General features: G+C 37.4%; 1 protein-coding gene across 8 annotated transcripts in view; it reads right to left on the bottom strand.

Annotated features, from left to right (window-relative positions):
• The window catches only part of TNIK (TRAF2 and NCK interacting kinase), a 390,807-nt gene that overhangs the window by 120,883 nt on the left and 253,247 nt on the right, over positions 1–16,677 (bottom strand). For all 8 annotated transcript variants that reach the window (XM_043473737.1, XM_043473739.1, XM_043473738.1 and 5 more), the window contains 3 exons: positions 10,864–10,974; positions 8,564–8,654; positions 5,905–6,035 (listed from right to left, as the gene is read on the bottom strand). In XM_043473737.1, the coding sequence (XP_043329672.1) occupies positions 5,905–6,035; positions 8,564–8,654; positions 10,864–10,974 (333 nt within the window). The remainder of the gene's footprint in view (positions 1–5,904; positions 6,036–8,563; positions 8,655–10,863; positions 10,975–16,677) is intronic.

Here is a 16,677-nt window from a genome sequence, read left to right as displayed (position 1 = left end):
CTGGAAAAAGCAAAATGAATTTATTGTATGTGGCCCCCAAGGGCAGCACCTTAATCTAGAGGTATAAGTTGCAGAGAAGCAGATCCTGGCTCAATGTAAGAAGAAAAGTAGAGGTGTATAGTACAAATAGGTGGCTCAAATTCTATGATATTGCTGGGATTTTTTTTAGGTCAAAATGTCTCCAAATGGCAGTACCTTCATATGAAACATAAACATGAATATTAACTACCATACATTAACTACTTATCAAAAGGTATTGAATTAATTCATTTATATATGTCAGTTCACTTTATTCTAATATAGCCTTGTAATATACAATTGTTACTCCCACAGAGTCTCAGAAAGGTTAAATAACTTCCCTGAAGTTATACAGTGCAAGGAAGTGATGTCTACATTTTAAACCAATCCTATCCAACTTCAAAGGCCTGCCATGCCCTACATCATATACACTATATTATATATAAACAGAACCAAGGTGGTGAGGTCAGGGTTACTGAGGCCATTCAAGCAGAGGTTGTTCAGTTGCTCAGTCATGTCTGATTCTTCATGACCCCATGGACTTTAGCACACCAGGCTTCCCTGGCCTTCACTATCTCCTGGAGTTTGCTCAAACTCATGTCCATTGAGTGGGTGATGCCATCCAACTGTCTCATCCTCTGTTGCTCTCCTCTTCTCCTGCCTTCCATCTTTCCCAGCATCAGAGTCTTTTTCAGTGAGTCAGTTCTTTGCATCAGGTGGCCAAAGTACTGGAGCTTTAGCTTCAGCATCAAGTCTTCCAATGAACATTCAGGATTGATTCCCTTTAGGATTGGCTGCTTTGTTCTCCTTGCTGTCCAAGGGACTCTCAAGAGTCTTCTCCAGCACCACAAATTGAAAGCATCAATTCTTTGGTGCTCAGCCTTCTTTAGAGGTAGTTATTCATAATCTCACTTCCCCCAGAATTCCTTGTTCATCTACATTTGTAATGTGACCATAGGGAAAATATTGGAAGAACAGGTTATTTTCTTCACCTGGGGATCAACTGAGAGCCTGGTTGAGGGGGCAGTATGTCTGACTAAAAAGTCCTATACAAGTGGGTGTGAACATGAAGCACGAGGAATATGTTTAATAGAAGTTTGTCTCTGCCAGTAATAGTAACACTGGTGTCTGTATCATCCTTTCTTCCTGCCACATGGGGATGGGAGCTTTGTTGAAATTTCAGTAGACAGAGGTCAGGCCTCATGTGAGAGGCAAACCTCACTCTGCTATGTGAAGATCATCCTCTCATGAAGCACATCGCATACACCTTGGTGATGCTCCCTGACTAGGCAAGTGCTCACTTTCTCTCCAGCTGAGCCTCTTACCTTCAGGGGTGCTTTTCATTCTGTCTGAATAAAGCCAATTATCTGTAACACAGGAGAATGAGTACTTGCTCTACAGCCAGAGCTCAATACTCACCCAAACCCTGCAGGAGACATCTATGTCTTTAAAGGGTCTACAGCACCTGTGTGCAAAGTCTCAGAGTTTAGGTGGATAACAGCCGACATTAGCACAGATCAGGCCAGTGGATGGGCGGTGGGGTTGAGGGGATACACCATTTCACCATACTTCTCTTACTTGACTAAGTTACTATAAAAGCATGACCAGTTTATGGTTTAAAAAGCTAGAACAGTTACAGAAAGATATATAAAATAAAAAGTTTAAGATGTACATTCTGCTCTGTTTATAATGAATAACCAACAAGGACCTACTGTGTAGCACACGGAACTTTCAGTTCAGTTCAGTCGCTCAGTCGTGTCCGACTCTTTGTGACCCCATGAATCGCAGCACACCAGGCCTCCCTGTCCAACACAAACTCCCGGAGTTTACTCAAACTCATGCCCATCGAGTCGGTGATGCCACCCAGCCATCTCATCCTTTGTCGTCCCCTTCTCTTCCTGCCCCCAATCCCTCCCAGCATCAGGGTCTTTTCCAGTGAGTCAACTCTTCGCATGAGGTGGCCAAAGTATTGGAGTTTCAGCTTCAGCATCAGTACTTCCAATGAACACCCAGGACTTAACTCTGCTGCGTGTTAAGTGGCATGCCGGATAGGAGGGGAGTTTTGGGAGAGAACGGATACATGTATATATATGGCTGAGTCCCTTTGCCATCCACCTGAAACTATCACAGCACTGTTAATCAGTTATACTTCAATATAAAAAGTTAAAAAGAAGTTTAAGTTCTCCATCCACATGCCATTCATCCATCGGGTAGGGGCGAACAAGACTATGATGTGTACTGTAAGCTGCTTTGTGGGCCTCACACTGTATCTTGGAATCTGCCCAACTTCAACGTATACACTATCTCATCGTTCGGACGGCTGGGTAGCACTCCTGTGGACAGCTGTGCCCGTCTTTATTCAACTATTGAATGGGCTCTTGCCCACAGAGAACTTCCGTTAGTGAGTAGGAAGTTAAAGCAACAAATACATAGGACTACAAAACACTCCGCAAATCCCATCTAACTGAAATGAAATTCAAGTTAAAAAAAAATAACAATTTAAACAGTCTAGGAATTTTGAACAGTTTTATTAATTCCAAGTCTTTTGAATGCTTATTATTAAATGAGAAAGCTTTCATTATTGCCCCACATACTTATCAGGAAAATGAAACCTTGCCTTTTGCTTGAAGTGTTTTGACAGATTTTCTGAAAACAAGAAAGGAAGGGCTCTAGGGGAAAGTGAAAACACCAGGCAAATGAGATTCTGGCGCTCCTCCTTAGGATAGGGGTTATTTTCAGTCGGTGGCTTACTGTGCCCGGTAGATATCAGACAAAACCAGACTGCAATAAAAGCCATGGGCTCTTGAGCTTATTTTCTTATATAGAAGTTCCTATTTTATTGAATTGCTATAGTTAAAAAAAAAACAAAAAACACAGCAGTTTCTAAAGACATTAGGCAAATAAAATAATACTCAGGGGTTTCCCTGGTGGCTCAATGGTAAAGAAGCTGCCTGACAATGCAGGAAACACAGGTTCAATCCCTGCCCCAGGACGATCCCACATGTTGCAGAACAGATAAGCCTGTGCACCTCAACTATTGAGTCTGTGCTCTAGAGCCCAGGAGCTGCAACTACTGAAGTGGAGTGCCCTAGAACCCATGCTTCGCAACAAGAGAAGCCACCTCAAGGAGAAGCCTGTGCACCACGACTAGTGACCAGCCCCTGCTTGTTGCAACTAGAGAAAAGCCCGCATAGCAACGAAGACACAGTACAGCCAAAAGTAAATTTAAAAAATCTTTAAAAAAAGAAATAAATAATAAAACCAAACTATATTCCTTTGCTTTTTGTCTTTATTTTAAAGAAAGGGCTTTTGTGAAAGAAAACCCAACAAAGCCCAGTGGCCTTCAACTCATCTTTTATTCTAAACTTTCAGCCTCTAGGCTGAACGTATCCACAGCACGTGAGAGACTGAAGTGCTAAGGTCAGTCTCTGAAGCTAGGATACACAGTGGGTCAAATGGACAGCCAAACACAGCAGCAAACCACTGAACTTTGATAAGGTCGCAAATGGACTTTCTAGTAAAAAACTGCATATACATGTAGAGCTTGGCTAACTCCTTTTGCATAGTGAGTATTGAATAAATACACACTGAGTGAATGAATAAATGGTTTTGAAAGTCAATGTATTGTTGAGCTGTCTCCTGGTGACAGGCCACGTTCCTAAGAATAGTGAACAGAAAAAAAGGATAAGATCTGATGCTGAGAAAGAAGTAGCAAGATTATGTAAAGTATAGCTTCTTCTCTGATTCACAGTAAAACTGCCAAGTGGTTGGAACGAATCTTCAAAGAACCCCCAAATCTTCCTTTCTGCTTGGTCTTCCTAATCCACCCTTTTGTTGTGCTCCTTCTTTCACTCATGACAAGTGGCCAGCGAAGCTCATATTCTTGCCATGACTTCTTCCTCCTCTTATACAACCTACGTTTATGACAATCCAAACAAAGTAAGTTGCACTGAAGGTCTAAAATGGCTGATACGGTTGAATTTGTTCTCTCATCACAATCCTTTATTTTTTAATAAAAGACAGAGAAATTAATCTTTGATTTCCTAATGTCTCAGGACCTTCCAGCACCTCTGAAACCTCCCAGTGCAGCACGATGCTCCCTGTGGTTATTCATACATCAGGTTGTGTCCACACCTAGGGTTAAGCATCAGGCTTTGTCCACACCTACGGTTATACATCAGGCTTTGTTCACACTAGGATTATGCATTAGGCTCAAAAATTTTTCATCGACCCCAAGCTATATTCCTTAATCTCACTATAAACCACAGCCTGAAGAAAGAGATTCAAGATATCAGTTTAATTCCAAGCTTTGGCTTGATCACAGGAGTCCTCTTCTAAAAAATAGCTAAGTCACAGGGATCTATTTTATGCCATAGAACAAAAGTCCCATATATATTATAGGCAGACGAAATACTTACAGGCTAAAATGAGGTTAAATGTTTGAAACACTCTGATTCTCTATGGTAGGCTATAAAGCAATTTAAAATATCTGTGGCCAAGATATAGACCAGTTAGCACTTGTTAAGTATAACTATAGGTTGAAGAATGGCTTATAGTCAATCATGGTACACATATCTGGGCTGGGACATATATTTTGTAGTGGTTCCTCTGAAGGGATTTGCAAATTAAATTATTTAAATGTGCTTATCATTAACAGTTTAAATAAATGACATTTATTTTGGCAAGAGATTAATTTTTAACTTGGCAGCTGTGTTCAGACAGATTGTTGTCAGGTTATTATAGTGACTAACTGTGAAAGAAGAAGGAAATTTACAGAGGATTATTTTGCTTTTAGACCTTCAAACTTGCATTTCTCCAAAGAGGCAAATAATTTTGTCAGTGCCCTGAGACACTGGGTCCCAAAGACATTGCAATGTTTGCATCTTTGTGACCTGATTTCAATAATAACACCATATGTGGAGAACTAAAAATGTTCTTTAATAGAGGAATTCTTCAAATATACTCTTCAGAGGCTGTTTTGTTGGTAAATTGGACATTTATATTTTATATATTGGATATTTATACTCCTATATATATTTATGTAGGAGTGCATCATAGAGAAACATGGTAATATTTAGGGAAAACTCTGAACAGAGAGCTTGGAGATATGGGGACCAAGTCTGTGAGAAGACCACTAACTGGGTATTCATTGTGCAGTTCCCACATCTGTAAGATGAGGGTATTTCAAAGTAATCATTAAAGTCCTTTGGTGAAAAGTCCATGCACCTGTGGAAAAGAGGAGGCCTTCTTGGAGAAGGAGAAAACTTCCACCTCTCCACTTAAACACTGCTTTGAGTTACTAGCAATTTTCCAGTTGATGATACAAAATATCAAGCCACAAATCAAATTTCTATCAAACATAGCAAGAGACTATAGAAACACTGTAAAGTAGCTACCAACATCCCATTTGATTCTCTCTCATTTTGAAAAGAAACTCTAATAATTAAACTTTGAACTATGTGAAAATGACTAAATATAATTATTTTTAACCAGAAAAAGATGACCTAAGAAAATGAACTCATGTCTTGGTTTCTTTTAACATAAAAAGCTCTCAGAATACATATGCTTTGCCAAAAATCTAAACTACAACCAAAATAGAAATCTATTTTCTAGTAAGAAGCAAGAGAAGGTTAAAAGAATGTAGAAAATGGTTTAAATATATATATATATATATATTTTTTTTTTAACAAATAGGCAATGAGATATGATGGGTGAGTTTGTTAAAAAGATTCTCACTTGAATGTCATAAACTCAAGAAATGTCTTTTAGTTTTCCCTTTGGATTATACAAATCACAAGCCCAAAGCCATGAGCAAATTCTCTACAAGTCTCAGGGTGAGATGTTTAGGCATGCCTGGAAACTTAATGAAGAAGTAAGAAGACATACCTTGAAATCATACGTGGCATCTGGGTTTTCATCACAGGCGATAACTTCTGGAGCCATCCAGTAGGGTGTTCCGATGAAGGTATTCCTCCTGCCCACTGTTCGATCAAGCTGCGCACTGACTCCAAAGTCCACTAGTTAAGGGGAGACAAATGAACAGTCTGTGGCCTAAGGTCTTATACGGTGATAAAATGAATGAGTATTTTTTTATTGTGGTAAAATATACAACATAAAATTACCATTTTAACCACTTCATAGTGAACAGTGTTGTGGTACTAAGTACATCCAGTTTCCGGTGCAACCATAACCACCATCCGACTCCAGAACTTTTTCATCTTCCTCAGCTGAACCATTAAGCACTCCTCTTTCTCCCTCCTGTCCCAGGTGCCTTGAAAGCACCATTCTACTTTATGTCTCTATGAATCTGTCTACTGTAGATAGATACCTCATATAAGTGGAATCATGCGGTATTAGTCTTTTAGAGACTAACCTATTTTACTTAATGTAATGTCCTCAAAGGTTAATGCATGTTGCAGCATGCATTAGAATGTCGTCCCTTTTTAAGACTGAATATTATTCCATTGTCTGTAGGTGCCACATTTTGTTTACCCATTCATCTTTTGAGGGCACTCAGAATGCTTCTTCCTTTTTACTACTGTGACGGCAGCTAAATTAAATATATATATTCAATGATTTTAGATTGGAGTATAGTTGATTTACAATGTTCTGTTAGTTTCAGGTGTATAGCAAAGTGATTCAGTTATACAGATACATAGATCTATTCTTTTTCAGATTCTTTTCCCATATAGGTTATTACAGAGTATTGAGTAGAGTTCCCTGTGTTATATAGTAGGTCCTTGTTGATTATCTATTTTATATATAGCAGTGTGCACATACTAATCCCAACCTCCTAATTTATCCCTCCCCCACCTTTTCCTTTTGATAACCATGTTTATTTTCTATGTCTGTGAGTCTATTTGTTTTGTAAATAAGTTTATTTGCATCATTTTTTTTCAGATTCCACACATAAGTGATATCATATGATATCTGTCTGACTTAATTTAGTAGGATAATCTGTGTGTGTGTGTGTGTGCTAGTTGCTCTATTGTGTCTGACTTTTTGTGACTCCAAGGACTGTAGCCTGCCAGGCTCCTCTGTCTGTGGAATTCTTCAGGCAAGAATACTGGAATGGATAGCCATGCTCTTCTCCAGGGGATCTTCCCGACCCAGGTCTCCTGCATTGCAGGCAGATTCTTTACCATCTGAGCCACCAGGGAAGCCATGATAATCTCTAGTGAATGTATATGTTTAAACTGCATATATTAATATAAACAGATAAAGTGCACCAATGAGAAAAGCACAAGGAGTTATATCTGGTTATATCAGGGCTCCATGGAAGACAAAAAATAGGTGTTAAATAAAAGGCAAGCTTGGACCATAAAGGAGAGTATTTAGAGGATGCAAAGAAAAAAAGTGGTAATCAGCTAAGTTTCCGAAGTCAGACTGCCTAAATTTGCATCTCATTTCTGACACTTATTTGTATGTGACCTAGTAGATACATCTCCTGGAGCTTCATTTTCTTAATCCATAAAATGAGGATGCTGAAAGTCACATGGAGCTGCTATAATGTTTAAGTGAAATCATCTATCTTCAAACATTTTGTACATGATCTGGAACATAATAGTCTCTCACAAGTAACTGTTAATAGTGATGAGTGAACATTCTGAGGATAGCTTATGTAGTCAGTACATACATAACTGTTTTCCCTACCTAATGTATGCTTTTGTTTTAAAAGGGAATATTCATGAGATGAAAGCTTGGCCCCAAATTCTAACTAAGAAAAAAAAAAAGGAAATTATATATTTTAACAAAAAGGCAAGAGCGAATGTTTGGGATATAAACATAGGAGATATTTAAATCTCTTTGAAAAGAAACATTCATATGGACAGTGATTCATTTCTAGAAGACAAATTGCATATCTTACAGGATATCTGTCAATGTATGCTCTTACTTATATACATCAAGCAGTCAAATGCATGTGGGTATTCTCTACCTTATTGGAAAATCCCAGATTTTTTGTGGGAAGGGCTCTAATGGAAAGGACCAGAGAAAAGGATTCCCTCACTGACAACTCTGGCAGATGGAAGTGGGATAATCAATATGTGTGTAAAGTAGACTATCAAGCATCCATTTTGTATAGGTGCCCTAGGTAATAATGAAATTGATGTAAATAGCACTTAAAATATAGGGGAATATAGCAGGAAATTCATTATTCTAAATGTGTGTGGATATTTTCAATTGAAAAATAAGTCATCATTGTTCTGTTATAGCAGCAACAACATAAACTATAAGAAATAGGAAACCATTTCAAGGTCAGCCACATCTAATCTAAAGGCTCTTTGCTTAAAAAATAAGCTCAATTATTTCTATACATTGATTAAGTACATGGTTCTGCTTATAATATTGTATACCAGTTCACTCCTAAAAGTGCTTTTAAAAAATGTTTTTTAAATAGGAGAAGAAACATGTTTCTTTCCATTCTAGGTACAATGCCCTCCAAATACACAGTGATACATTTACATTCATTATTTTAAAAAGAAAAACAGCTGAAACAATCCTACCAATTCCTGTAATTCCTAGGCTCACTGGATTCTGTTCTTACCTAGTTTAACTTCTGCATTTTCAGTCAGCAAGACATTTTGCCCTTTAATATCTCGATGAATCACTTTATGCTGGTGCAGGTGACTCAGCCCCTGGCGTGATGGAGAGTTGGGAAGGGTTAATAGGAATATAAATCCAGATGCAAAAAAAAAAATATTTTGGATGTTAATAATCCAAAAAATTTAAACTTACCCAGAGATTCTTTCATTATTGTATTCATATCTTTCATGTGGTCATAATTCAAATATAGCACAATGTTCATTTATTCTAAACTGCAAGCAACTGATCAGTATAAGGAAATATACAGGCAGCCCTTACAATGCACGGTACTGTGCTAAATGAAACATTTGCATATCAGCTTTGATCTCGGGTAACAAGGAACCACACAAGCCATGATATGGCTGGTTCCAACACGCACATGTTTCAGCTAAGAGCACTCTGAACAAAGTCAGGATCACCTGTATTCGCCAGCTGGTACATGGAACATCTAGCGTCTGTACAGAAAACTGATTTAACGGAAGTCCCCACTTTTGGAGGCAATTTTTGGATTTAAAAGTTTAAAAGTTATCTTCTATTATGTAATTTTAATTAAGCACAGTATTACTCAGACCAGCCAAGAAATTTCCCATTAGCTTTAACCAATGTCTCACATTGAAAAAAAAGAAAGCATCAATTTTTACTTCCTTTGTTAATGTTCACCACTGTCATTTTTAGTGCTTTATGATATTTGTGACTTTGTGCTCATTATGTGAAATAATTATTCAGTGACACCTCAACCTCATTGTGTTCCATTTTTCCATGAATTATCCCGACTTTGGCTTTTATGTGGTATGAGTTCTAAAAACAGACTTGTTCTAAGGTGGTTTCTCAGATACACTGTAACTTAAAAGAATCTAAAATTGGCATACTGAAGCAAGTCATACTATATCAATGCTTGCTAATTCAAGGTAATGGATACCCAAGTGTTGTCATTTTTTATTTATAATTTTCTGTACTTTCCCCATGCACTTAGCACTGCTCTGGTTGTAAATCAGGTGACCAGAAGAAGTGGGTCTGTTCATGGACTCTCCGTCATATTTCCTTGGCCATTTGTCTATTCTTATGACAATACCACCCTGTCTTAACTACTTAGCAACTTTATAAGAAGTCCTGAAAACTGGCAGCATAAATTTTTCACCTTTGTTCCTCAAAATTGCCTTGATTATTCTTGGCCTTTTGTTATTTCCATATAATGTTTTAAAAATCAGCTTGTATATCCACAAGTGTATCTAGAAGGATTTGAATAGGCAGTTTATGATGCCAATGATCAGACTGAGGAGAAATAACATCATTACAATATCAAGCGTTCTAATTTATGAAATAGTTTTATGTTTTGTTCCCTTATATTAAGAAGGCAGAACAAATAAATGTCAAGGAGATCTAGTATAGGAATGTTCAGTGGACATATAGTAGCCTCCTTATTAATAGCAAGAGATAATTAAACTGATCCAAACAAACTAAAATATGACCAGTTATCTTCTTCCTGAAGTGAACTCAGCAAATATGACACTGCTGTCCAGACTGCCTGACTCTGGAATTTGTGGGCAAAACTGGGCAGATGGGCACATTCTTGCCCAACTGTTCTGACTGATTTTAGAGATTGTTTCAAAGAAACTTTTTAAGGTAAAATCAGTTAAACTAGGTTTTATGCACTAAAATGGCTAACGTCATACAAGCCTTAAATTAGTTATAAACTTTCACAAGTTGAAAACTCAAACAAGTGACCAAAATATCCTTAAACAATCCATCTCCTAAGTGGGAAACTATCTCTGCAATCTAAAATCAGATTTCCAATTGGAAACTCCATAGGAAATGAATCCCAGGTTAAGGGAAATCACCCAACTAACTCTTCAAATGAGAGTGCACATGCCTATTCAGTTTTTTTGTTGTGTATGTGCTCAGTTGTATCTGACTCTTTGCAACCCTATGGACTGTAGCCTGCCAGGCTCCTCTGTCCATGGGATTCTCCCAGCTAGAATACTGAAGTGGGTTGGCATTGTCTCCTCCAGGCGATCTTCCTGACCCAGGGATCGAACCTGTGTCTCCTGCATTGTCAGGCAGATTCTTTACCACTGAGCCACCTGTGAAGCCTGTTCAGAATGGCTCTCCCTTCGTCACAGCAGACCACAACACATACCACTGCCACCATCACTGTTAGAATAAAGCTCTAAGGAGGTTTCCGATACGAATTATGGAGTGAGTTAGCGGAAGGTCAGTGTAAAGGTCAACACCTCCCAAGGTATCTCCCATGTTGTCACTTACTCGTAAGATCTCCCTGCAGATGTATGCAATCCACTCCTCCTTCAACGTGTTACCTTTTGTGTTCTTGATTAGGTCAGTGACAGAGCCCGCACCACAAAACTCCATCACCAACTGGCAAAGGAAGCAAATAGGCCATTATTATAATTACACTTCAAGACTTCTACTGTGTTAAGAAAGCATAAGGTATCTAGTTGGTTGCTTTGGAATGCCATTCCTGCAAAGAAAAAGTGATCATAAAATGACATATAAAACAAATTTTTATCTTTATTTTTTCCCCAAATGATAGATTTTTTTTAATGTGGACCATTTTTAGAGTTTTTACTGAATTTTGTTACAAATATTGCTTCTTTTTTTAATGCTTTATTTCTTTGGCCTTGAGACATGTGGGATCTTAGCTCCCTGACCAGGGATCGAACCCTCATCCCCTGCATTGGAAGGTAACATCTTAAGCACTGGATCACCAGGGAAGTCCTGGAAAGATTATTTTTAATTTTCCAAATTGGAAATTGAGGAGAATCTCCATATTCTGTGTTTTAAATGAGGGCAGCTAGGTGGTTCAGATGGAATTGAGACTATCCTTGTGGTTTTATTTAGTGGTCAAGCTCATCTCTCCTACAAAAGTAGGCTCATCCCCCTCTCTGAAAGAGCTGTGGTTGTCTAGGCAATCCCAAGCCAGAACAATAGAAGTGCACATTGTTTATGCTATTGGTTTGTAAGTGGCACTGTAAGCTGTCAGAGTGAGGACGATCTGCTTTTAATTAACTTCAGCAAATGTTCCCAGGAGGCTGGACATATCAGATAAATTCACTAAACAATAAGCCCTAATTTAGCACCTTTCATCCAGAAAGCTCCAAGTTCTCTATAAATATAAACTCATTACAGTACTCAGCAACTTTATAAAATAGGCAGAAAATAAACATCTCCCTTACTTAATGGAGAAGTAGAGACTAGAAGAAAAAAAGCAATCCATTTGCTTTTACATTCATTTTCTAGGTTTAGAAAAACACATCCATTTCCATACATTCTCCCTCTTCTTCAAAAGTCTTCAGCAAAAGTCACCTTATCAGGTACTTTTAAACATAATTATAAGAAAATAGTTTAGGATGACTAGCAATCAGTCTCTGACTTGATGCTAGAAACAGAACTAAAATAGAGACATAATGAAATCACATTGATGGTTTTGGCTTTGTCCAAATGTGCATTCCTAAAATCAGCACCATGTCACCAGGTCCTAAAAGATAACCCACCAGACTGCAAAAATCTTTGGGCAGAAATAATGTTCTCTTTTTTTTCTAAATGCCCAGGTGAAACGCAAAAAATTATTTTAAAAACTCATAAAATTAGTTTTCTGAATGAGTTTCCAATGTCAATCTGATTTGTCTTCTTATGATTTTATAAAGTGTAACAAAACTCTCCACTCTTCTCCAGAGAGCTGGTGAAAGTACACAGATCGACCAGGGGCTCTTGTAAAGAAATTTGAAAAGTGCCACAAAAGAGCATGCTTCAGCCCCCCAAAAAAGCTGTAAAATTATCATATATGAGAGCCAGGAAGCTATCAAAGACTGTAAGATCATGCTAGAAAGGATCAAAGAGTCAACTTTAAGAGGTCTCATTGGCCAAAATGGGATAATCTGAGAATCAGAAGCAACTGACAAAGAATTAATCTCAAAAATATACAAGCAGCTCATACAGCTCAATTCCAGAAAAATAAACAACCCAATCAAAAAATGGGACAAAGAACTAAACAGACATTTCTCCAAAGAAGACATACAGATGGCTAACAAACACATGAAAAGATGCTCAACCTCACTCATTATCAGAGAAATGCAAATCAAAACCACAATAGGTACCATTACACACCAGTCAGGATGGCTGCTATCCAAAAGTCTACAAACAATAAATGCTGGAGAGGGTGTGGAGAAAAGGGAACCCTCTTACACTGTTGGTGGGAATGCAAACTAGTACAGCCACTATGGAAAACAGTGTAGAGATTCCTTAAAAAACTGGAAACAGAACTGCCATATGACCCAGCAATCCCACTCCTGGGCATACACACTGAGGAAACCAGATCTGAAAGAGACACGTGTACCCCAATGTTCATCGCAGCACTGGTTATAATTGTCAGAACATGGAAGCAACCTAGATGTCCATCAGCAGACGAATGGATAAGGAAGCTGTGGTACATATACACTATGGAATATTACTCAGCCATTAAAAAGAATGCATTTGAATCAGTTCTAATGAGGTGGCTGAAAATGAAACCTATTATACAGAGTGAAGTAAGTCAGAAAGAAAAAACACCAGTGCAGTATACTAACGCCTATAAATGGAATTTAGAAAGATGGTAACAATGACCCTATATGTGAGACAGCGAAAGAGACACAGATGTAAAGAACAGACTTTTGGACTCTGTGGGAGAAGGCGAGGGTGGGATGGTTGAATGAATAGCTTTGAAACATGTATGTTATCATATGTGAAACAGATCACCAGTCCAGGTTGGATGCATGAGACAGGGTGCTCAGGGCTGGTGCACTGGGGAGACCCTGAGGGATGTGGGGAGGGAGGTGGGAGGGCGGTTCAGGATGGGGAACACATGTACACCCATGGCTGATTCATGTCAGTGTAACTCAATATTGTAAAGTAATTAGCCTCCAATTAAAATAAATAAATTTTAAAAAAGAATAATAACTGCAAAGTCTTGAAACACACTGAATATGCTTAAGTAAATGCATTAATAAAAACATGCCCTCAAAAAGAATGTAATTGGCACTGTTTGAAGAAACTGAAAAACCAATTTCTTATATTGAAACTGGTAAATAAAGGGGAAAAAAATCAAGAATTTACACTGCCTTTCTTTTACAAGTTTTACCACCATGATTACATAATAAAAGAGCTAAAACTTCTCTTCACAAAAACAGTATTTCATCTGATAAATGAAAAGGACATAATGGAATTAGAATATCACTATTTCACAATCTCTGATAAATTAGTGGATTTAAGCACCAATGGCTGCTAACATAAAAAGAAAATAACCAACTAAGATTTATCTCTTGATTAGAGTAACACAACATCACCTAAGGAGTAATCGTGCCTAAAACAAAGCAAAACAATAAAAGGCCAAACTAAATCTGATCAAGCATCTAGTTCCAGTTACCAATTTACAGGAAATTAAGAGGACTGAGGAACAAACATGTTACATGATGGGGATACAATCAACAAAACCTAGGATAAAAAACTCCAAAGGGTAAACGGCTCATTTGCTTCAACAAATATATATAACGAAAGAAGAAGAGATGGAAGGGAAATCTGTAGGTTTAATAACATTTAAAAAAGGTCTACCAACAAATTGCAATGAATGCAACTTATCTGGACACTAATTTTTTTTTTTAAAAGCTGTTGAAAATTTTTAGAACAATCTAGAGTCTAGATATTTGCTGACATCAAGGAAATGTGGTTGACGTTTTTTAAGGATGATGATAGTATTGTGGTTATGTGAAAAAATAATTATATTTTGGAGAAGCATACTGAAGTATCAATACTAAGGATAAAATGATATGATGATAGTCTCTTCTACAAATGAGGCTGGGTCAACTGGATATCCACATGTAAAAGAATAATGTTGAATCCTTACCTCATATCACATATAAAAATTATCTTGGAATGAATCAATGATGTAAATATAAGAACTAGAACTGTAAAACTCTTAGGAGAGAACATGGGGTAAATTTTCACCACCATGGACTAAGCAATGGTTTCTTAACTTTGACACTAAAAGCACAAACAACAACAACAAAAATAAATAAAAGGAGAGAAATTGGATTTCATCGACATTAAAAATTTTGTGCATCAAAAGACACTATCAAGAGGGTGAAATGACAACTCATAGAATGGACAAAACATGTGCAAATCACATATCTAATAAGGGTCTAGTATCGAGAATATATAAAGAACACTTACAACTCAACAAGAAAAATATAAACAACACAATTGAAAAAGCGGTGAAACACCTGAACAGGCATTTCTCCAAAGAAGATATACAAATGACTAACAATCACATGAAAAGATGCTCAACGTCAACAATCTTTAGGAAAATGCAAGTCAAAACCACAATGAGATACTACTTCACACCCTTTAGGATGACTATAATTTAAACAGAAAAAAAAGTATAACAGAAAATTATGTGTTGGCAAAAATGTGAAGAAATCAGAACTCTCCTACATGGTTGGAGAGAATGTAAACTGTGGCAAACAGTTAGATGGTTCCTCAGTAAGTTAGAAATATCATATATATATATATATATATACATATATGTGTGTGTGTGTGTGTGTGTGTGTATAAAAGAAATAGCATATGACCTAGCAATTTCACTTCTAGGTATATACCTACCCCTCAAAATTGAAAACATGTGTTTAAACAAAAACTTGCATATGAATGCTCAAAGCAGCACTGTTAACAATATACAAAACATGGAAATAACCAAACTGTCCATCATCACAGATGAATAAATAAAATGTAGTATATCCATACAATAGAGTGTTATTCAGATATGAAAAGGAATGAAGTATTGATGCATGATACAATGTGGATGAATCTTGAAAACATCATGATATTAATAACTGAAAGAAGCCAGAAGAAGAAAGCTATACGTTGTATGAATCCACTTACATGAAATATCCAGAATTGGCAAATCCGCAGAGGATGAAAGCAGATTAGTGGTTTTTTCAGGGAGGAAAGAATGGGAGCTGCAGCCTAAGGGATAGAGAGGTTCTTTCTGGGGTGATAAGAAAGTTTTGGAACTAGACAGGGGTGATGGCTGCACAACATTGTATACTTAATCCCACTGTTATACACTTTAAAATTATTAAAATGGCAAATTTCATGCTATATGTATTTTACCAGACTTCTTCTTTTTTAAAAAAAGATGATGAAATTTGTTTCAAAATAACAGAAGGGAGGAAGTAGATGGGAGTATAGATGGGGCAGGATTGATAATTGGTTGATGATTATTGGGGCTAGTTTGGGGCACATTATACTGTTTTGTCCACTTTTGTGTATTTGGGGGATTCTCTGTAAATACAAAGTTAAAGAAAATTCTATTTATGTAAATTGTGTTTCAACAGCAGCAGGATGGACCAAAGAAACAAAGAAACTTCTCTCCTTGGGTAGAGACAGAAGAACATTTTCTCAAGTGAGCAAAACATGTTTGTGTTCCTTTACCAAATCCCATTTTGAAAAGCAAGTGACCATACCTCCTACAAGTGCATCCACTGCTCCTGCACCCGCTGGAGAAAATGCCCCAGCGTCGAGCTCTATTAGGCCACGTAATTACAGTTCCCAAGGAAAGCAGTGGAAGCCCACTGACTCCAGTCTTTCAAAATTAGATTGGACAGAATACTTTCAAATATTCAGTGGGAAACAATCCTGCTCTAGCCAGGCACTAATGTCAGTGATTTCTATAATTTGCTTCTCCATTCAGCTCCAGCTGAAGGCTGCTAAGTTCTTTTCAACTCACTATGGAACAAAATGATTGTTAAATTATGTAATGGGATTTTTTCTTTTTTAAAAAAAAAAAGAAAGAAAAAAAGAAACCAGCATTTTCTAGCAGTCAGTTCCTGCAGCCTCACAGCAACACTGATAATTACTGCCACTGCGCAGTGGGGACCCTCCCTCACCATGAGTAACCTCATCACATTAATAAACAGCAACAGGGCTCGACATGCCAAGCCCAGCAGCGATAAGTCAACAACTTCACATCTTGCAAAGCAAGAAATAATGCATCATTAATATTTTCCCTGAAAGAAAGTCCTCAAAGAA

The sequence above is a fragment of the Cervus canadensis genome, chromosome 7 (genome assembly GCF_019320065.1).
Source record: "Cervus canadensis isolate Bull #8, Minnesota chromosome 7, ASM1932006v1, whole genome shotgun sequence".
In the NCBI taxonomy this organism is placed as follows: domain Eukaryota; kingdom Metazoa; phylum Chordata; class Mammalia; order Artiodactyla; family Cervidae; genus Cervus; species Cervus canadensis.
This window is presented reverse-complemented; position numbering and strand designations above follow the sequence as displayed.